Source organism: Epinephelus fuscoguttatus, linkage group LG23, assembly GCF_011397635.1.
Source record: "Epinephelus fuscoguttatus linkage group LG23, E.fuscoguttatus.final_Chr_v1".
In the NCBI taxonomy this organism is placed as follows: Eukaryota; Metazoa; Chordata; class Actinopteri; order Perciformes; family Serranidae; genus Epinephelus; species Epinephelus fuscoguttatus.
This window is the reverse complement of record NC_064774.1, coordinates 19,785,697-19,807,023: the sequence shown is the minus strand read 5'-3', so window position 1 is coordinate 19,807,023 and position 21,327 is coordinate 19,785,697. Positions and strand designations below refer to the sequence as shown.

The 21,327-nt window shown below is 44.6% G+C and overlaps 1 protein-coding gene across 1 annotated transcript; it reads right to left on the bottom strand.

Moving 5' to 3' along the window:
* Nucleotides 1–279: 279 nt before the first annotated feature.
* On the bottom strand, nt 280–13,197 carry polr2a (RNA polymerase II subunit A). The gene is made up of 29 exons (XM_049567718.1): nt 12,850–13,197; nt 11,919–12,051; nt 11,672–11,808; nt 11,381–11,554; nt 10,974–11,255; nt 10,694–10,855; nt 10,310–10,530; nt 10,068–10,200; nt 9,831–9,955; nt 9,502–9,712; nt 9,211–9,420; nt 8,954–9,122; nt 8,759–8,853; nt 8,428–8,631; nt 8,114–8,336; nt 7,749–7,932; nt 7,381–7,552; nt 7,166–7,271; nt 6,559–6,764; nt 6,200–6,463; nt 5,856–6,063; nt 5,671–5,771; nt 5,484–5,588; nt 5,142–5,324; nt 4,853–5,056; nt 4,570–4,756; nt 4,358–4,471; nt 4,119–4,268; nt 280–3,958 (listed from the first exon to the last, which is right to left on the bottom strand). The coding sequence occupies exons 1-29, from the start codon at nt 12,934–12,936 to the stop codon at nt 2,808–2,810; spliced, it is 5,901 nt and encodes a 1,966-aa protein (XP_049423675.1). The 5' UTR covers nt 12,937–13,197; the 3' UTR covers nt 280–2,807.
* Between the last annotated feature and the right edge of the window lie 8,130 nt (nt 13,198–21,327).

Genomic DNA, 21,327 nt, shown 5'->3' with positions numbered 1-21,327 from the left:
TCGCCTTCAAAATGAGGTAAGTTACAGTGGCATAAAATCTTATTACTCAGTATAAGTGTCTTAAACTTATCCTGAAGTACAGTAACTTCTTTGCCCCAGTTAAAAAAACCTGGAGCATACTGGTGTTTATCTACATATATCTACTATAAGCACCATTTCCTTTACCCAAAACGCTTTAAAATGAACATTTGTTGTTGCACAAAATCATCATAAACACAGGCTATTCAGTGTGCTCACATTACAGCTGTAGTTGTGACACATAAAAAAGACAGACAGACATATAGTAAAACTTTTATTCATTTTTTTCAAGTCAAAAAACAAACAGAACAAAGATACAGAGAATGAGATAATGAATTGTTTTCTATACAGTGGCAATTTCAAGTTAAATCTTCCTTTGCCCAGACACGTGATGTCTTTCCTCAGTTTGAAACCCTGTCTCGCCCTCGGACGCACGTCAACCGCACACTCATACACACATTCATACAACCTGGGAGTCCTGATGTCCTGAATTGACCGGACAGCACACAGTTAAGACGACAGGATTAGATGCAAGCAGAGTGGACAAAATATCACAATGTCCGGGGCTTCGGTCCACCACGATTATTTACTAAGTGCAATTACCAAACCTGCTTTATCTCAAAAGGCCAGAAGGTGCAGTCCTTTCAATTCAAGACTGTGTTGGAAGCAATGTTTCACGAAATCAGGACTAATTATTTGAACATTTTCAGACTACTGGCTTTTTGGCGTTTTATCTGCTCAGGACTCCCAGTCAGATCTAACACACCTCCCCCCTCCCCATGATTCCCCCTCGTCACAGGTACATACATTGGTAGAAAAAAGGAAACACTGACTTCAGAAATGAGGATCACTTGTGGATGAAGAGGGGAGAGGGAGGAGACCCAGCTAGTCCAATAAATCCAGAAACCGCGCTGAATAATCAAATGGAACGAGGAGGGAAAGGAAAAACTGTTTCCATCATCATCATCATTATCATCGGGCATACAGACGGTTCCCTAACAGTCAAACTAGATCGACTCATGTAAGTAAGCACCCATATTCAAAAAGAAAGTTCACACTAATGTAGTGGGTAAGTTTTTCTTAACAGAGAGGCCAAAAGTGCTGCTTTCTCCTGACAGTCTCTGCTTAACATAAAATGTTCCACGCCGTCTTAAAGACTAGGCGTCCCGAGAAGTGAAGCACTGATCTTTGTGCCCCTCTACCTTTAACTGAAGCATTGTCATGAACTGGTGGAGTGCAGCGTGTTAGTGGAAAGAGTAAGTCGCTGTCGTGGCAAAAAACTCTGGGGCGGAACGAGGGGCGAAACTAAAAAAAAACCACTCCCCTCCGTCCCCTGCCCCTTCATCCACAGTACATGAACATGAGCCTCCTGCAAACAGGTTTACAAAGTCACCAGAAGCAAACGAGAGAAAAGCCAAAAAAAGAATTTTTTTTTAAAAAAAAATCTTAATTTTCCTCTATTCATATTCACACAGAATAGTAGTTAACTTTCTTTCTTAAATAAATTGAATAGTCTAAATAAACCTGTGTACACGTCAGCTATCAGAAATGGGACAAAGATTAGCGAGAGGGAATTGAACAAATTTTAAACCTAAAGCTCGATTAAAATGTATTAACATGTGCTACTCATGCAAACAATGACAAAAGCAGCGACGTCAAACTAGTGTCCCTCGTCCAAGTGTGCCCCATTTCCTTCTAGAATTGAAAATTAAAGACAGAATAATAATTCTATTATTTTTTTCCCCCATATAAATCTTTAAATTCCCAGTGTCAAGGGAAGAATCTGGAAAATGTTCTTGTGTTGTTTTTTTGCTTTTGATGCACAAGTCTCCAAAATGGTAGAGGACAAGAGGATGCTGGTGGGTGTTTTCATGACATCTTTCAGGTTTTGTCTTTGGGGTGTGAAGGAGGAAGAGGGGAGGGCGATGGGTACATACACCTGTGGTTAATGATGTTCAAGAGTGACATTTCTTTTCCCTGCAAGCCAGTTTCTCTCTCCCATCATGTCTGTATTCCCACGGACCATCCGACTGTCATCTTTGGACGATGTGACCCAACCATTTTTATTTATTTATATATATATATATATATATATATATATATATATATATATATATATCGAACACCTTTGATCCACCAAAACTGGCAGCGACTGGACTTTTACAAAAGCAGCAAAATGTCTAACAAGATACACCTTGGTGAAATATGCAGTAAACAAACTTTACCTCCTCGATTTTCTTTAGAGCTTATGCGTTTAGTGATGAATACAATCCACTTCTCAAAAGGCTTTTGGCAATATGTACGTCTCCCACGACTATAACATTTAGAGAATGAGAGAGAGACTGGATGCAGTACACTGTTAAAGTTAAAAAGGGACGTTTTCTCCCTCGTCATGTGTTCACCACATCTTCCTCTCCTTTTCATTCCCTCATGGGATTTGCGGTTTTGCTCCAACACCCCGTTTTGAAAATTAAAAAAACTATTTCAAAAGGCAGCCTTTTTGTTTTCCTTCAGGCAGAGCAGTCAAGTCTTTCACATAGTAGTTTTAATGATTTCTTGTGGTAGAGAGGGCGGGGAGCTCAGGTGGTCGAGGCTGGAGCGAGACAGAGGTCCCAAAGGAGAAAGAATCGCAGTTGGGACCCCTGTGGCTAGAAGCGCCGCCACCTCCAGCTGGTTAAAAAGGTGCTGTCCTTCAGTTGTTCACCCATGAGGTGACGGGGTTTCTTCAAGTGTCCACCCATGAGGTGACGGGGCTTCTTCAGCTGCCTCCCCTTCTCCTCCGCGGCTCATCAGTTGTTCTCCTCGTCGCTGTCGTCGGGGCTGATGGCCGGGCTGTAGGTGGGTGAGGTGGGGCTGTATCCGGGGGAGGTGGGGCTGTACGTGGAGCCTTTGGGGCTAGTTGGCGAGTACGTAGGAGACGTGGGGGAGTACTTGGGTGAAGTTGGGGAGTAAGTAGGAGAGGTAGGGGAGTATTTGGGGCTGGTGGGGGTGTAAGTGGGGGAGGTGGGGGAGTACGTGGGAGAGGTGGGGCTGTATTTTGGAGTCGTTGGGGAGTAAGTGGGAGAGGTCGGGGAGTACTTCGGCGACGTCGGGGAGTACTTTGGCGAGGTGGGGGAGTACTTGGGAGAGGTGGGGGTGTACTCCGGGGAGCTGGGGCTGTATGAGGGTGAAGTTGGGGTGTATTTGGGGGAGGTGGGGGAGTAGGAGGGAGAGCTGGGACTGTATGAGGGGGAGCTGGGTGTGTAGGTGGGCGACTGCGGGGTGTAGCGCGGACTGGAGGGCGAGTAGGACGGAGAGGTGGGAGAGTACGAGGGAGAGGTGGGGGAGTAGTTGGGGCTGGTCGGGGTGTAGTTGGGGGAGGTCGGGGAGTAAGAGGGTGATGTAGGGGAGTAGGAGGGAGAGGTGGGGGAGTAGCTGGGGGAGGTGGGCGTGTAGTTCGGTGATGTGGGGCTGTAGCTCGGGCTGGTGGGCGAGTAGGAAGGAGAGGTGGGCGAGTAGGACGGGGAGGTGGGGGAGTAAGATGGAGAGGTTGGAGAATAAGATGGGGAGGTGGGGGAGTATGAAGGAGAGGTGGGCGAGTAGCTGGGTGACGTCGGGCTGTAGCTCGGCGACGTCGGGCTGTAGCTCGGCGAGGTGGGAGAGTAGGAGGGGGATGTGGGGGAGTAGGACGGGGATGTGGGGGAGTAGGAGGGAGACGTCGGGGAGTAAGATGGAGACGTGGGAGAGTAGGACGGAGAGGTTGGGGAGTAACTGGGCGAGGTGGGTGAGTAGGAAGGAGATGTCGGGCTGTAGTTGGGGCTGGTCGGGGAGTAGGAGGGAGAAGTCGGGGAGTAGGAGGGTGATGTTGGGGAGTAGCCAGGGCTCTGTGGGGTGTAGCCTCCAGGGGAGCGAGGCTCGTAGGCCGGGGAGGTGGGTGAGTAGTTGGGTGACATGGCTCCACCTATGGAGAAAAACAGAAAAACTTTAAGGGGTGTTCTTTAAGGGGAAAAGGACGCAGAGGGAGATTCCCTGTCTTTCTTACATACACATCTACACACTGTATGTTGTGAAAATTGTTTCATTAATAAGCCACATGTGCTTTTCCCCCCTCAGTGTCTAACCTGGAGATGGGATGTACGGGCTGGCAGGTCCTGGAGATCCAGGAGACCCAGGAGTGGGCGACCAGGCCGGGGAGTAGCCCGGAGAGAAGCCACTCGCGTCTGACGCCGCACTGGGAGAGAAACCTGCTGCTCCGGGGGTCATGCCGCTTCCTGGAGGAAAAATAATCAAGGGCAAAGCTCAGTAACGGAAACACAAAGGAAACAGGAAAAGAGCCAACTCAACTTGAGGAAACACTTACCGACACTAGGGGACCAGGCACCGTAGGCTGGTGTTGCTCCCGTGTTCCAGGGGGTCATGGCAGGTGACATACCACTCATGGGACTCGGCACCGTACCAAAGAACATTCCAGTGGCTGCAAATAGGACACATATAGAACATAAACATTGTAGCTCTTATACAATATCAGCAATAGAAACATTTCTCCATTAAATCTAACGTCTTTTGACTTACGTCCAGCCACGCTGATGCCAGGTATGTTTGTCGGGATCTCCATGCCGTATTTACACTTCTCGGCATCCAACAGCAGGTCGAAGCATCCCGTACCAGCCGGAGCGAGCTGGCCAAGCATGATGTTCTCAGATACTCCCTTCATGGGGTCACTCTCACCGTGGGACGACGCCTCCATCAACACATCCACCTGGAGGAGGAGGTGCAAGAAAGAGAGGTTATTAAGACGATCCTTTTTCTAATCAGCAGCAGTTTAGTAAAGTAGAGTCTTTGATGGTCCTCTTACCGTCTCCTCAAAGGAACACTTCATGAGTGGTCCCGTGTCTTGACGGTTGATGCCGTGACGTGTGATGGCCATCAAGTGACCGCGGCAGGTCATGGTGTCACAGAGCAGAGCCAAGTGACGGTAGTTGACGTAGGAACCGTCAAAGGAGATGACGTGGTACAACTCCCTCTCCAGAGCCTTTCTCACTGCCTCAATTCCCAAGACCTACACAAGAGAGAAGCAGATAAATGTCTGTAAAAATCTGCTGTTATTACACTTTGAAAACAAAGGTATTTTTACGCTTTCTTACCGTGAAGATCTCCACAATGTCGTTGGACGTGGTCCTGACGGGATCTACGTCCTTCTCGCTGAGGACCCTCATGAGGCTGACGCCGTCTGTCTCAAGGATCCACTCCTGCAGGGCCTTGAACTCGCCATCCTCCGTGATGATGATCTTCTTCTTATTGTCAGTCTGAGGCAAGTGCATGTACACCTGGAAGAGGAGAGTGTGACCTTTAACTTGCAGCCACAGGCAGGTATTTCCTATTGTTACTAATGACATGATTGTGTGGGATCTGCAATCATCCTGTAATGGAAACCCTCTGTAGGTGAATACTATTATTAGTGTGTGTGTGTGTGTGAACTCTGTTACCTTGCTGATCTGCTCAATGCCTTGTAGGGTCATGTCTGTCAGCATGTTGGACTCGATGCACCTCAAGAACACATCGTCGTCCATTTTGTCCACAACCTCCTCATCCTAGACACAGAAAACACAGGTATTATGACTGATACTGAAGCTGACTACAGTGCACTTATCTTTAGTGAATATCAATGCTTACCTCTTGGAACTTGTTTTCATCGCTGTTCATGATTCTGATTCGCAGAACCAGCTTCTCGGCGTTGTCGTCATTGAAGATACAGTTCAGATCATCTCCGAAACCTTGCAGGAAAACAGAAGTGTCATTACGAAGAACTACCTTGTTTGTGTTAAAACACTGAATAACAGTATGTGTTCATGTCCTACCTGCGTTGATCTTCTCTGCAATCTGCTCCATAGTCAGTTTACGATCAGTCATGTGCTTGCGGTCGAGCTCGATACGCAGCAGCCACGGCGAAATGCGAGTCACGTCGAAGTCGGGCATCTCATAGTAGACGTTCACCCACTCCTGGTCCTCGGCCACCACTGTGTTCTGGGGGTTGGGGTCGTAGTAGATGGCGGTGTTGGCTGTCACCTAAGTAAAAAGGCAAATGTTTACTCACTGCGTCAAAGTAAGATGAAATTCTTTTGTTGATATGACATTATCAGATATGGAATTGCAAAGTTTGAAGGGGTGGTGAATCAAAAACCATTCAGTGTCTTTCTCTAACCTTTCGCAGTGTGGTGTGCTCCAGTCGACACAGGATGTCCTTGGCCCTCTCAGCGTCACGGGCTGCCTGACCCAGCAGGAAAACCGTCAGCGAGGGTGTTTTGGGCCTCTTGGAGATGTTGATCAACTCCTTTAGACGAGGCACACCGAGTGTTACGTTCTTGGCCGACACACCGGCGTAGTGGAAAGTGTTCAGTGTCATCTGGGTGGCTGGCTCTCCCAGTGACTGAGCGGCCAGAGCGCCAACCATTTCACCTGGGTGGGCCTGGAAACGGAGGAAAACATGAGATTAAATGAAAAAGGCAAAAAAAACAGTGTAGTTGTCTGACATATCAGGATACAACAATGTGCTAAACGTACAATGGACTGGTTGAATTTGGTCTCGATCTCTCCCAGCAGCCAGTCGAAGGCCTCTGTGGAAAGGCGGAACTCCTCGGTCATGCGTTTGGAGCAGAGGGTGGAGCGCAGGTGGATGTTGAACAGCAGAGTGGCGTTCTGCTGGGCCTGTCTGCTGAGCGGGTCGTCACCATTCACAATCACCAGCTTCTTACTCAACTCGTGAACACCTGGGGATGCAAACACAAGGATCAATGCTACAATGCCTCTTAAAGTATTGACTTTTATTAGACCTTTTGCTGCAGTTTTATAATGAGCTATATTTCATAGAACATTTGAATCCTAGATACTCTATGCTGTAAGATACAGTTTTCTCTATCGAGCAGAGAGACGAGGACTTCAACTGTTGATTCACCAAGTAGCTTTACATGGCTTTAAGGGGCACCCAAGGTCAGGCCATGATCTCCTATATCTAATTGTACAGCCAGTGCCTCTTTCACATGGTTCACAAAGTCCTGTGGCTAAATATAGCATGAAGACACTGTCTGAGTAGCAGCTAATTAACAGAGGACGAGTAAACAGTGAGTGTTGATTTGTTAATCTTCAGTTATTGTGCTATTTTTCAGCTCACCCTCGACCACCCTGAGAGGATTGAGGTCTGTCGGGGTTCGAGTGTTGATGCGGAAGATCTTCTGAGCGTTCCAGATCATTCTGGCCAGGTTGCACGGCAGCACCACCTGCAGGCGAGGAGAAACATTAGATTATATGTGTAGTTTTGATTGCACGTGGCAGACCAAGAGACTGTTGAAAGAGCTGAGGTACGTCAACGAATGTGAGCACACACACCTTACTGTCCCCGGTGGGGAAAATGGCTCGTAAGACCTCCCTGTCCTCCTTCATCTTGTCAAACTCCCTCTCCAAGGAACTCTGAACGTGAGCGTTGGTCAGCACGTCTTTGACTACGTCTTCCTGCAGCATCCTCCTCAGAGCTCGCTCATTGGTGCAATCAAACTTGAACCTAGACAGAAAATGACAAAGAGTTATGCCGCGGACAATACCACGCACGTAAGTGGGTAAAGTTATAGCAAGTTTGGGACTGAAACTCCCTTCCACTAATCACAAATCCATGTGAGGTACTGAAAAAGCGACTGACATCAGATTTATGAAAGCATGGCTTATACTACTCTAATTCTATATTGGTGTGTGTGACTTACTTCTTTTCAAAGGCCTTGTGTGAGGGTTTGAGTGTTGCCACGTTCTGGAACTCGACGTTCTCTCCTGCCAGGCCGTCCTCACCGTAACGCAGCTGAACCACCTGGTTGATGGAGTTTCGTACCGTGCCGTCGTACTTCACCATCACCGACTCCATAGACTTGATCAGACGACGCTGGATATAACCTGGAGAGGTAGACTTACCACGTTAGAAACCATAAAGACTTCTTGGTTCATGGACTGTCCATTTAGATGCCTGGGGTTAATACTAATAACTACTAAAAAATAGTTACTCTTGTTTATTTTTGAAACCCATCCTGACTCATTTCTTCCCGCACATTCCTTCCATCCAGCTGCTCGGACTTACCAGTCTCAGCAGTCTTGACAGCTGTGTCGATCAGACCCTCTCTGCCTCCCATGGCGTGGAAGAAGAACTCAGTTGGAGTCAAGCCAGCCAGGTAGGAGTTCTCCACAAAGCCTCTACTCTCGGGACCGTAGTCATCCTTAATGAAGTGAGGCAGCGTGCGGTGTTTGAAGCCGAAGGGGATTCGTTTACCCTCCACGTTCTGCTGCCCCACCACGGCAATAACCTGAACAAGGAGGTAAGAGGTAGAGAGATGTCAATCAAAGCTTTCATTTGTCTAATGTGAGGTAAAGATGACGTTAGAAGGTTTATTTTACCTGTGAGATGTTAATCTTTGAGCCCTTAGAGCCAGCCACCACCATGGACTTGAAGTTGTTGTACTCAGACAGAGATTTCTGGGCTGAGGATCCTGTTTTGTCACGAGCGTCGTTGAGGATACGATTCACCTGGTTCTCAAAGGTCTGCCTCAGTGTGTTACCAGGTGTTGGCTCCAGCTCATTGTTGTGAGCTTTCTCGATGACCTGGCAGACAAAAGGCAATTGTAATATAGCACTATTCTATGTGTGATTCCTGCTGAAAAGCAGGTAGAACTATGTTGATACAACCACATTTGAGATGTTGGTGACTTTACAAACACTCTGTGCTTACTTCTATCACATCCTGTTTGGCTTTCTTGATGGTATTCTGGATGTCAAGGTAGGTCTTGGCATCAGCAATGGAGTCACCAATACCAATGGAATGACCTGAAGAAGAAAAATATTGAGACAAATCAGAGACAAAGACCATAAAGTGTTGGTTGCCAAAACACTAATATCAATTTTAAAATCAAAACTGTACACTTACCCTCGATGAGCAGCCAGTTGTTGACCACTGTCTGAATGTTGGAGTAGAAGAGTCTAGTGATGTCGTGGCCCATCTCCAGGTATGAGATGTGGACGAGGGAGCCGGCTGAGGTTCCCAGTGATTTCTTACACAGGATGCCCATGATCAGCTCACCGTTCTCCACAATGACCTGTGTGAGTGAGTTCAACGTGAATTCACTTGCACTATAATTGATTTCCATTCTTAAATCTATACATGATTAATCAGGGATCTTGTACCTTGGTGTCCCCAGGGGAGATGTGCTTGTACGGGCCGCTGTCTTCATCGTCGGGATGGGTGCTGTGTGTGCGGATCACGTTAATGTGTCCAGGAATGATTAGGCTGAAGATCTGCTTGCCGGTCCACAGAGGACGGGGCTTGAGGATGGCCGGCTGAGGCACTTTACCATCCCAGGTGGAGAGGAACATGAGAAGGTTCATCACTTCACCCTGTGGTGGAGAAAGACAGTGTTAACAACCCTTTCAGCCCAGAAAAATCAGCAGCTGGTGACCCCGTGCCAATCTTCTCACCCTCTCTAAGAAGACGTCTCTTTTGGTGAATTTGCGGACAGCTGTGAGGGTGTCCTGCACGATACCCATGACAGGCCTGTTGGACTGGGGTGTGACGATCATACGCGGCACCATGGCCAGCTCCTGAATCTCTGCCCTCGTCTCGAGGGACTGAGGCAAGTGGAGGTTCATCTCATCCCCGTCAAAGTCAGCGTTGTATGGGGTGGTGACACTAGAGGGAGATGAAAGCATGGCATTTTAGAGCATACCAAAGTTAGTGTAGATACAGTCCAAAAACATAATTATGTACAATTAATGTAAGCCAGCGACTTGTGGTCGTCATTTGGTACCTGAGATTGAGTCGAAATGTAGACCAGGGCAGAATCCTGACCCTGTGCCCCATCATGGACATTTTATGTAGTGTGGGCTGTCTGTTGAAGATGACGATGTCGCCGTCACACATGTGTCTTTCCACCTAAACAGTGAGAAATTTTAGTTTAGTTAGTATAAAAATATATTTTAGATCATCTGACAAACCATAGTTGTAGATGTAGCTTTGAAGCTTCTTATAGGTATTTAAATCTTGCCTTGTAGCCAATCTGCAGGTGAAGGTCACTTGGTTTTGGGTGGAATCGCAGATCAATTCTGTCTCCATTGTCACGAATGATGTATTTGGCTCCTGGGTACTGGCTGTTGCCTCTTCGCACCAGCTCTTGTAGTCTGAGACAGTCATCGGAATGAATTAGCGGACACATTTCATAGACATTGTTTTGAAACACAGGTTTTTATGCATTGGATAACGTTTAATCAGCTAACTGCTTGGCAGTACCTGTCAATATTAAATGGTGTGACAATTTCTGGGAAGGTCATATTGGCTGCGATGGATCGTGGCACGCCAACTTGGTCAATCTGCAGGTTGGGGTCTGGGGTGATGACAGTTCGGGCAGAGAAGTCCACACGCTTGCCCATGAGGTTACCTCTCACTCGCCCCTCCTTTCCCTTTAGACGCTGTTTTATGGATTTGAGAGGGCGGCCAGACTTTTGCATCGCCTGTGGAAGGGAAAATTCATTGTAACTTTAACACCCAAAAATACTGACTGTGAAAGCAACAGAGGCTGGGCTCACATTAGTGTTATTTCGACTATGCTCCATTGATTGTTGTACTTGGCACAAATCTAACCCTATTCAAGGCATCAGGGAGGAGCATTCTTACCCTTGGCAGGCCCGGCAATTCATTGTCCACCATGGTGGCGACGTGAAACTGGAGCAGTTTGACATCCTCAGCTATGACATGAGCTGCCGCACCACTCTGCTCGTTTCTTCTCAGCTGGTTGTTGATTTTAACAATGTCAGCCAGCTTGTGGGTCAAGTCATCCTTTAACACAGAAGTTAATTGTTAATTTGTTGTTATTGGAATTTCATTTTTGCACAGCTTAAAAACATGCAGTGTAACACCACAACAAAAAATTTAGTCTGGGGTCATATTGCTTTACCTGGTTACGGGCAGAGCCCTGCATGACCACAGCAGGCCTGACAGCCAGTGGAGGCACAGGCAACACAGTTACAATCATCCACTCTGGTCGTGCAAACTTGGGATCCATGCCCAAGATGATGTCCTCTTCGTCAGAGATGCGCTTGAAGATCTCGTGCACACGCTCGGGACTCAGCAGGATTTTCTTCTCCTGCGAATCCTCATTGACGTGCTTCCACTCGGCGTACAGCTCCAAGCCGGAGCGTCTGATGCGTGGCTGGTAGCGCCCGCAGCCACCGTGGCCCTGTGTTAAATCACATTATGGGGAGTGAAGGAAAATGCGTGAGAGAGAAAATAAGTTGAGCAGTGCTGTGAATTTTAAGAGTCAAAATGCCTATTAACTATGACAGAAAGACTCCTCCCAAATACCTTCTCCTTGGTAATGTCCTCCTCAGTCTCCTGCTGTTCCATTCCGAATTTGTTGTCCATCTCCTCTCCTCCTTCACAGATATTTTTTCCTTTGCACAGCTCGTACACATGTGTCAAACGTTTCCTTGGCTGCCCTTTAGATTTTATCAGGATGTCTTTGATCTTTGGATTGTTCTGGAGATAACAGCGATGGGAGCATGTTAAACATCAAATAATAGAATATAATACTTTCATAATAAAATATCAATGGATTATTATCATTACGTATGGTAATATGCTGAATGGACATACCGAATCCACTAACAGCTTGGAGCAAAAGAAGCAGACACATCGAAGAACCTTCATTATCTTTGTTACGAAGCCGACATGGAAAACTGGCTTTGCCAGTTCTATGTGCCCAAAGTGGCCAGGGCATTCTGTCATGTTGCCTGAGGAAACAAAAAACAGGTTTATATTATTATTAAGTAATGACATCAGATAAAGACAACGCTCAACTGATCAATAATATATTTCAGCATCAAATGCTAACATGACATACCTGCACATGTCTGACATCTTCCCGTCCGCTCTATGACCCCTTGTCTCGGGTCCATAAGGCCACCAAGTTTAGGACGTCCTCCTTCTGTTGTTTCGGGGTATTTGATACCCCCTTCCGTAACAGACATCCGTTTCTGGGGAGAAAGACAGTATGTACTTAATCTGATGTTGAAATAGTAAGTCGATCATCTACTATCAGTGCTAGAATATAAACACCTAACGTCATATTTATTTTTGACAAGCATTCATCTGAATCAGTGACAGATCAAAATTTCTACAAACCATCATCTACTTGTCAGTGTTAAAAGTTTAGATCAAACAGATTTGAAAATTATACAAATCTAAATTTGTCTAGAGAGAGCTGAAATGGGCTAAAAAAAAATTCTGTAAACATCAACTTTACCTCTAATATGAAACTAAAATTCATGAATCCATACAACCACTTAACACCCAACCCTGAGTTAAAGAAAACATGCATATCGGACTTTGTGTAAGTACCCTTTTATTAATTTATTGTGTGAGAAAAAAAACAGACCAATGCGTACAATGCGACCAGTAGTAAAAACAAACGAGCTGTGTGTACAACGAATAGCTACCAAGTAACCAACATTTCTACTCACTGATGGGTCTGTAAGATACATTACATGAATAAAAAGGGGGTTTAATTCATGTGATAGCAAGGATCATTTCTCTAAAATGTTGTGCTTAAAGTTTTTCAAACTTCCTGCAACATGCTAGTTAGCACAAGCTCCACCAGCCTGACACAGCTAGTTAGCTAGGCTAGGCTAACAGCCAGCATTTTCCGTTGTAAACAGAACCATGTCTTTGCCACATTTGTTAAACTACAAGATTAGTCAAGAAACTGTAAGAGTGATGTGTGATCTGTCCGAGAATTAATAAAATACCCCCACTCCCCCAAAAAGAAAACCTACAAGCTCATCTGGACTGATGATGCCGAATTGAACTCTCTTGATCGTGCGCAATGGGCATGCGCTGTCGCCGGAGGGCGGTCCGTGCATCCTGTCTATTCAAAGAGACGCGTCCTTCCTCGGCACGCCGCTTTGTGAGCAGGAACAGCCTTTAAATTGTCACCACGACTCTGGTCAGGCCGCCAACGGTGACCGGAAAGTCTCCGAAGGCGATATCCCAGGGACCTCTGCTGTCGGTTGCCTTTATAGTCGAGTTATTTGTATTTTGGTCCTAAGTAAGATGGCTACCGACTGCTCCCTTCCCTTTTCTGATCTACACTGTGGAGCGCTCTAAGCGCTTCTGAGTATGAAGCGGTTCAACGCTTGTTTATATAGACTGAGTGCATACTACGGGGTTGCACACCCAAAAAGGCAGGGACTGGCTCTTCGGAAGGTGGGACATGGATCTCTGTAGTAAAACGCTCATTGGCCATTCAAGACAGTTATATGAATAATTAATTTGGTTTCACGTACAGCCAATCAGAGAGCACGTTTGTTTTTTCTAGCGAATCGGAACTAAAGGCGGGCGTTGATTTAATCTTAACTCATTCCGATTGGCTTTATTAAAACAGAGTAGGCGGTGCGTTGTGTATTTTGCATGTAAAATATGAATATTTAATTAAAATCCTCTTGATTCGTCCGTTTTCTCATGAATATTGAGGAGTAGAAAAGAGCTAACCAATGGCTGTGAAGAAATGAACCTTCTTAGAATAATTTCAACAAAACCCGCCCTTCTTCCGATGTTTGCCGAACGCGGCCGATGTGAATTTCTTCCCTCAGAGCAAAAATAAAAAAAATCTCTGTTCTCCCGTTCGTCTCGCTCTAGATCAGCCTGGGCTCTAAGAAAAGAGGCTCAGGGCTGAGGCCTGTTAAGACCTTTCATTAAACAGGGGAAAATGGTCGAAATACAGTATATTTTCACCTCGAAACACTGTATCATGGATTATTTTCGAGCTGCTTTAGAATCACGTCGACGGTTCGGTTTTTCGCCCTCTTCTTCTTTGGATTTCTGGGACTTTGTTGCAAGCCTCGGACTCGCCTGCGAGTGATGTCCGGCCAGTGGACTGGATTTTCCGCACGCCCTATAGGAAACTCTCGGGGAAGCCTTAAGTGTTGATTTAACGTTTGTTTTTCAACAGCTGTTGACCGTTTTTGCATGAACATGTTCTCTGTGTGATTTATATCTAATATTATTGTTCAGTTGTTCTTATGTTTTTTAATTTTTTTGTTAAAATGTGAAAATTGTCGTAGGCCACGTTTCGAAGGCAGCCTGAAATGCCGTCGTTTTGGCGGTTAAGAAACACTACTTAGCTATTTATTTAATTGGCAACTAACTTGAATTATTCAAGAGTATGATTATTACAAGGCATTTATTAACCAGATAAATGCGATATGAAATCCAAATTTAGGTTTCTAAGCATTATCGTTACAGATGATGATCTGGTTAGCTTAACGTAAGATTGCTCCGCCGACAACGACGGTATGTTCCCTGCCGTTTGTCTATTATTTTACACATTCTTCATATTTATTGTATGTAGCTTATGTAATAAGATGTGAAAGCAATATAAAACATTTTTAAGTACTGCTATACCAAGAAGGTGTATTAACTAACCCTGATGGTTTAGCCTTGTACTTCACGATACGGAACAAAACGTCCAGCTAACGTTAGCTTCTTACAAGTTAATTATTAGCCACGCTAGCTAAGTAAATCCGCGGTTTTGCTAGTCAGCCTTTGTGTTAATGTTAATGTTGCAGTAAACGGATGTTGTTTAAACTGATGGAGACGGTATGTACTGTGTTGTAACGTTGCTTTGAGGACTAACGTAAAGCTATAATAGCTAGCATAGTTGGACTCCATTAGCGCCCAACATGGCGGTGTTTGACGATATGCTTCTTGTTGTGAACGAGAAAGATGGAGTCTGGGATATTCTTGTTGGCTAACTTGACCGGCCAAATAGCTGCGCAATTGCAACGACATGTCGAGCTCCGTGAACAAAACAAGGAGCGCTTAAGTTCACTATGTATCTTCCTAATGTTTACGTTATAGATTTTAAATTGACGAAACTGCCTCTCAAGTTTCCTAGCTGACATTTCAATAGTCTTGACTCTCCGTCGGTGTCGAAGTTGAAGCCATTTTGCTAGCTTACTACGTGCATATTTGTCTGCTATTGGAAGGATAATCCTGCTGTGTAGTTTACAGGCTGTTTTAAGAGCTGGTTTTACAGTGATTGCGACAATTGAGGCATTCCTCCCATTTACTCACTCGTATGATTACTGAAAGTTAGGTGTTTAAAGGTTAGTTTAAGTATTAATCTCGTCTCCAGGGACTTGGGAGATGCCATTAGCTTGTTACACAATAGATTTATCCGGTTAGCTCTCGTTAGTTGTGCCCAAGGGAAGAGAACATGGTTGCTCGGTGTTAATGGCTAAATAAATGTCTAAAAGCAGAACGGCACAGTGTGTTAATGTATGGTCCTTTGGGAGCCATAAATCTCCGTTGTCCCATTCAAGAAGTGTGGAGGTATTTGCATAAGGTGCTGGAATAATGTCTCTCTTGACTGTTGTGCATTTTGTCTGTAAGAAGAGGAAGTAAAAGCTACACTGGTTTAATTACATCTGAATGTCTCGGTGCTATGATTGCTTTAATTCAGTCTGGTGTTGCTTGTAGGCATATCAAATGTAATGACTATGTAACAGTGCTTAAAACATCCTGACACGTTGTGTTATAATTTTTGACTGCCCATTGTTTAAATAAAGACACTGAACCAACATGATGGACTGTGAGGTTGTTTTATTCCTGAGTAATTACACAAAATTAATTTCACAAAAGCCATGTTGACTGTTACATTCATGTCATGTGGCACAGCTGACTGTTGATGTGCTGGTACCAGCATGAACATGCCTCTTTGCCATCATCTCTTATTTTGGCAGGTCCAGCAGAGAAAGAGGCATCAGTCAAGCCCAGATGCAAGGATACATCACACATCTGCCACATCTGCAGTATCCTTATGGAGTCTAAACCATGTTCTGTTCTGAGTTATTTTATTAAACTGAAACAAAAAAAGGTTTGACGTGTAGAAGAATGTGACAGTAAATCACTTTGTTCACCATGTGCCATGCAATACCATGACTATACAAAGGATTCATTATTGACCAGCTGGCTCCCTCCTCTGGCTCATACTGAGAATGATCAGCGTTGCAAAGCATTGCACAACCACATTTTCAATGCGGAAGCAAGTCCCACCAGGCTGTCAGACATGCTCCCTCTACTGCTGCAAGGAGGTTAGTGCATTGAGTAGCCTGAGGTCTCAGGCCTGTACGTGGGTAGCAAATCTACAGCACAGTTGTTGAATGATTTCTGCAAAATGTTAGAGATATCAGAAGCAGTTGCCTCCCTTTTATTAACCATTTGAGGACAAGTAAAATGTATTCATATCAATATGGGTTGGGCTTTAAACATGACGTACACCATGCTTTTTTATATTAAATATGACAGACTGAATGTCCAACATAAGATTTTTAACTGACAAGGCAAATGTATATATTATGTAAATATAGGAGTGTATTCTATGTACATTTACTCAAGTACTGTACAGTAGTGTGAGGTATTTGTAATTTGTGTGTATTTATACCACAACTCTAATCTTCTGCAATTATCTAACAGTAATTTTGTTGCCGATATGGACTCAACATGCAAAACAATAGTAGATGGCATGATAAATAATTAATATTTGCCCAATGTCGACTTGATACAGCTGTATAATGTGGCTTACATAATCCTCTAATAATGTAACAGTGGTCATGAGTATAATTACTTTTACCTGTAATGCTTAAAGTATATTTTACTGGTAATACTTGCATAATTTTACTTGGGTAAAAATTCAAATGCAGGACTTAAACTTTGTAGACTATTGTGTGATTACTTGTACAACATCTGATCTCTTCTTTCACCCCTGCACTGTAATTTAAACGTGAGGTTATCTTAAAATGGATGTTTGTAAGAGCTGGAAATGTGTGAAATTATTTAAAAATGCGAAGCATTGAAAGCTTATGAACACAGTTTGATTATTTAATGTCTCAGAAATACTGCAGTGTTGTGCGGTGAGAACACATCTGATGACTTACCCTCAGATGTGTTTAGATATGCCTAAATTTTGTTGTTGAAGTGATGGCATTGGTCTTTTTTAAATTCTAATTGATTTTAAGTTTGATTTGCCTGTGATGCTTGCAAGTACACTGATAACGTTGGGCCTCGCTGATGAACACTTGACGGTTTTGACAGTTTGACTTTGCATGATCTGTAGCATGTGGGTGGCTGTAGGTTATTCACAGTAGTTGCTTTTTTAGAGAAGACATCACTGTGAGGTAATGTTTGTGAAAAATAGTTCAGGCTTTAGGTTTAATTAAGTATAATTTTTTGTTCCTGCCTTGGCAGTTCATGTACTGTACATATAAATATAGTATATACGTGTTGCAGCATGTGATATCTCTCCCGAGGCATTAATTCCTGTAAGGGGTGAGGATTCATGTATCTAGGGGGAGCTCTTGTCTGTTGATGTCAGAGCCTGACAGCGAGTGTGTGTTTTCAGGGGTTGGTGGGGAGGGGGGGGGGGGGAGCTTTGTAGCACAATAAAGTCGGCGAACAAGGAGGGAGAGAGAGACAGACAGGCAGATGCAAAGCATGGTGGGAGGAGCAGACTATTTATTTTTTCAATCTGATTAACAATCAAAGAGCCTAAACTATAACTGCACTCTGATCAGAAAGGAAGAAGAAAGTAACCTCATTAGATGTGTTCAGTGAGTGAGCCGTTGAAGCACAGTCCATCAAAAATACACTACATGCCTGCTTTTTCTAAAACAATTCAGTTTCTCCGAAATCTGAAAAGCAAGGCAACACATCCTGAAGGCTGTGATGCTGTTTTTTTTGGGATAAAACATCCCTGCTGACCATGAAATTTTGTTAGCCGTGGTAAAGTTTGTGAATTAGACTCTGGGAACTTATTGCTGTAAAAACAGCCAGTCGTAGCCTCGAGTATCAGCTGATACACCATCAAAAAATAGAGAAACAACTGCGAGGATATTTGTCTAGTCAGGCTGTTTTGTGTGTATTTTTGCACACAAAATAAGAGTGAATCACCTGTTGTTATGTGAATGAGAAGAAATCTGTCTCAGGCTGTATTACCCCTTAAGTTATGCACCAGGATGCTGTTTTGTAATAAGGATGGGTGACGCAGGGTTGGAGGCATGCTCTCTCTCAGAGCCCATTGGAACAGGCCGGCCCATTTCTGTCCGCAAGAGAATGTCCTGTTCTTTGGGTGTTTGTTTTGGCTGATGTCAGCCCCTGCCAAGCGTCTTCATCTTTCTTTTATCCTTCCTTTTATCATCCACACACCCTTTCAGACCTTCCAAATTCTCCGCTCCCCTCTTTTACACAGGGTTCTTTATAGGCAGCTCATTTGTAGAGAGCAGACTCAAGTAGGAATGTTAAGTCAGCTAGCATTTGAGTTTTGTCGGAGATCTACGTTTTGTTAAAAGTCTTTCAGCCTCTTCCTGGAACTATCTGGGTGCTAAATTAATTGCTCTTGATCCTACCTCGCGTTGCAATCGGCTTAGTGCTAATCTGGGGTTCTCACAGTGCAGCCAAGTCTCGTCCAGGCAATGCTGCTGCACTGAGCTGTCCACTGCTCTCTTCTCCCGAGGTCTTGACCTCTGGCACTGTCAGTCAGGCTCCCCTTTGCCTGTACACTGTATTTTTTTTTTTTTTTCACATTCATTCTTGTCTCACTCATTGTTAAGCTTTTGGGAACCTTGTGTTTTTTTTTCCACCTTTTTTCTGCACCGTCCGCCCTTGTAGTCACATGATTGCTTTTCCTCCCTCTCAGAAGCGTCTCCCCTATTGTCTGAACCTCCCACTTGTACTCAAACCTTCTTCATATTTTTTCTGACTCCCTCTTCCACTCTCTCATCTTCCCTCCCTCGTTGCATTTCCTTCACTCCTCTCTCTTGCACACTAAGCCTCAGAGATGGCCACATGCTGTCTGCAGTGGCTCTCTCCTGGCCGTACCACTCGCCCTGCCTCTTTTCCTCTTTTCTCACTTTTTGTGTGTTTAGTTTTTCTGCTGTGCTGCTGTTGTGTTTCCCCTGGCGTGTCGCCATTGCCTCTAACCATCTGCCTCACTTTCTTCTTTCCCCTTTTCTGCTTTCCTTTTCTTCTGATGTCAGTGGTATATTATTTTATTTTTGATCACAGGATAAGTGTACCTCATGCTGCCATCGCTCAAAAACCCTTGGTGTCTTTCTTTTTCCTTTCTTATTGTAAGACGTTCTCGGCTCCCCGTCTTTCCGGGAGGCTCTGATTGAAGTGTCTCTGTGCTATTTAAAGAGGCGTGCAGAAAAGCAGGGTTGTTTACAGTGCCCTCAAAGTACAGGCTGTCTAGAAACAGGAAGTACCATCGCCCCGAAGCGCAGCAGCACACGGCGTCAGCCAACATGCAGCCACTTCCTCCTCCTCCTCATGGCTGAACAGAGGCTCCAGCAAAACAACCCTCACGCTTATCAGAGAATTATGCACCCCTCCCCTCCGCTGCCTGTCCTCCTGAATGGCGCACATACACAGCAGGCTTTTCACCCCTCCACCATGTCCTATCTCGCTTTCTCCCATTCTCTTATGCCAACAGCCCCCCCTCCTCTCCCTCTGACTGTCTCTCTTCGCCAGTACAGCATGCCTGAGTAGCTGCCTGGAGATGAAGGAGCTAATTAATTTGATTTAGCCGTCCTCTCTCTCTCTGGCAGTGGAAAAACCAGCCGTCCGCCCCCCCCTCCCTCCTCCACACCGTATCAGGCACCCCTCCCAGATGATTTTCCACCTATCCTTTCCAGTCTCCTTTGGCAACGTCCACACTCCAAACCCTCTCTTCTTCTCCGCTTTTGCTTTTTTCTTTCCTGTTACACAACCGTATTTTGCCAGCGGTTTATTACATATCAAACTGATTGTAAATTGCATGCCAACTGTAACTCTCTTACGTGGCCTACACCCCTCTAATTCCTTTTTTTAGCATTTACCGCTCCTGTGTGCCCAGAGACAGTTTGTGTGACTCAGCAGTGTTTCGCTGCTCGCGCAAACATGCTTTCTATAGCTCAGTGTGTCTGAGGCAGGCCTGTCAGGCTACGTGTGATCAAGCCCCACTTCTGTTACTTGATACTCTGACGATTCGCACGTTGAGTTATATTAGAAAAGTCCTAAACTATACAACTGCCTAACACTTGTCAACACAACTCTGTGAATCCTTTGAGTGCTTTTATCCTGCACAATATAAAGACATACTCCCAACTTTGCAGTACGCAGGTTGTGGACATCTGCTCAGGGTAGCCTCTATGTCATTGTGTGTTTCAGTCCTTCAGTGTCGTCTTGCAGGCGAGGGGTGGTGCATTGTTTAACTTCCTAACTTCTCTACTGAAGCTTGTAAAGCTTTCTCAGTTTTTTAAGTGTCTCCTCTATTGCAACTTAAAAGGTAAGAATGCTTGAGCATTTTTTAAGCTCTAACACTCAGCTGCCGAATGAGATGCTGCTTTAGTTAAGCTGCAGCATTTTGTTACAAAAGTCACAGAGGACATGATCAAAGATTTTCCTCCATTTTCATGTGATCAAAGGAACATTTTTTCTTAAGCTCAACATGATGGGCTCATTTTCTTGAGGTTGCACAATATTTCTGTAATACCAGAAAGTTTTTGTTATTTCGGTTTCTAAATTTTTGGTTTGTGACCCTTTTAAAGAAGTAGTTGGGAACTTTTTTTTTCTTGCATGCCATCGGTGAAGGAAGAATCCAAAAACAGAAAGGCGATTGCGTTTAACAGCAAAGCTTTATCAAAACATCTGTTTACAAACTCTCGCACAAGTCATGCAGTACAATCCAAGTCTCAGCTGTGGAGTGATATGTGAAGCGCTTTCCAAACACAAGCATTTTCCCCAAAATCTTACCATTTAAAACACCTCTGCATTTGAGTTGCGCATGTGTTTGAACTGCTTGTGCGTTCCACTGAGGAGAGTTTCAAACTCAAGTGTTTGACTAGGTGTGCGACTCGTCCGCGCATGAGACTGCACAAGTGTTTTAAATAGTATGGTTTTAGCAAAAATACCTGTGTTTGTGAGGTACTGAGCGTATGACTGGATCAATGAGTTGTGTGAGAGTAAGAATTTTCTCTATTTTTGGATTCCTCTTTCATAGTCCCAAATTCAACGCAACATGAGTCACTGATTTTCAAATGATCATTTTGTGGGTGAAGTATTTCTTTAAATTGACGCAGTGTCTATTTGTGGCTCCTCGTCAGCGGTTGCATAAGTCTGCTGCTTGTGACCAGTTCAACTAAAGAGTGAATTCTTACCTTGTTTTATATGAATAATTTTTAGAGCTTGCAGCGGTAAAATGATCCATTAATTCACAA

Excerpts from the sequence above, each read along its gene's own strand:
- polr2a (XM_049567718.1), bottom strand. The coding sequence starts at position 12,936 with ATGCACGGACCGCCCTCCGGCGACAGCGCATGCCCATTGCGCACGATC. Across the intron at positions 7,933-8,113 it reads TGTCAAGACTGCTGAGACTG|GTTATATCCAGCGTCGTCTG; the intron begins GTAAGTCCGAGC and ends CTACCTCTCCAG. Across the intron at positions 3,959-4,118 it reads CCCGTACATCCCATCTCCAG|GTGGAGCCATGTCACCCAAC; the intron begins GTTAGACACTGA and ends TTTTCTCCATAG.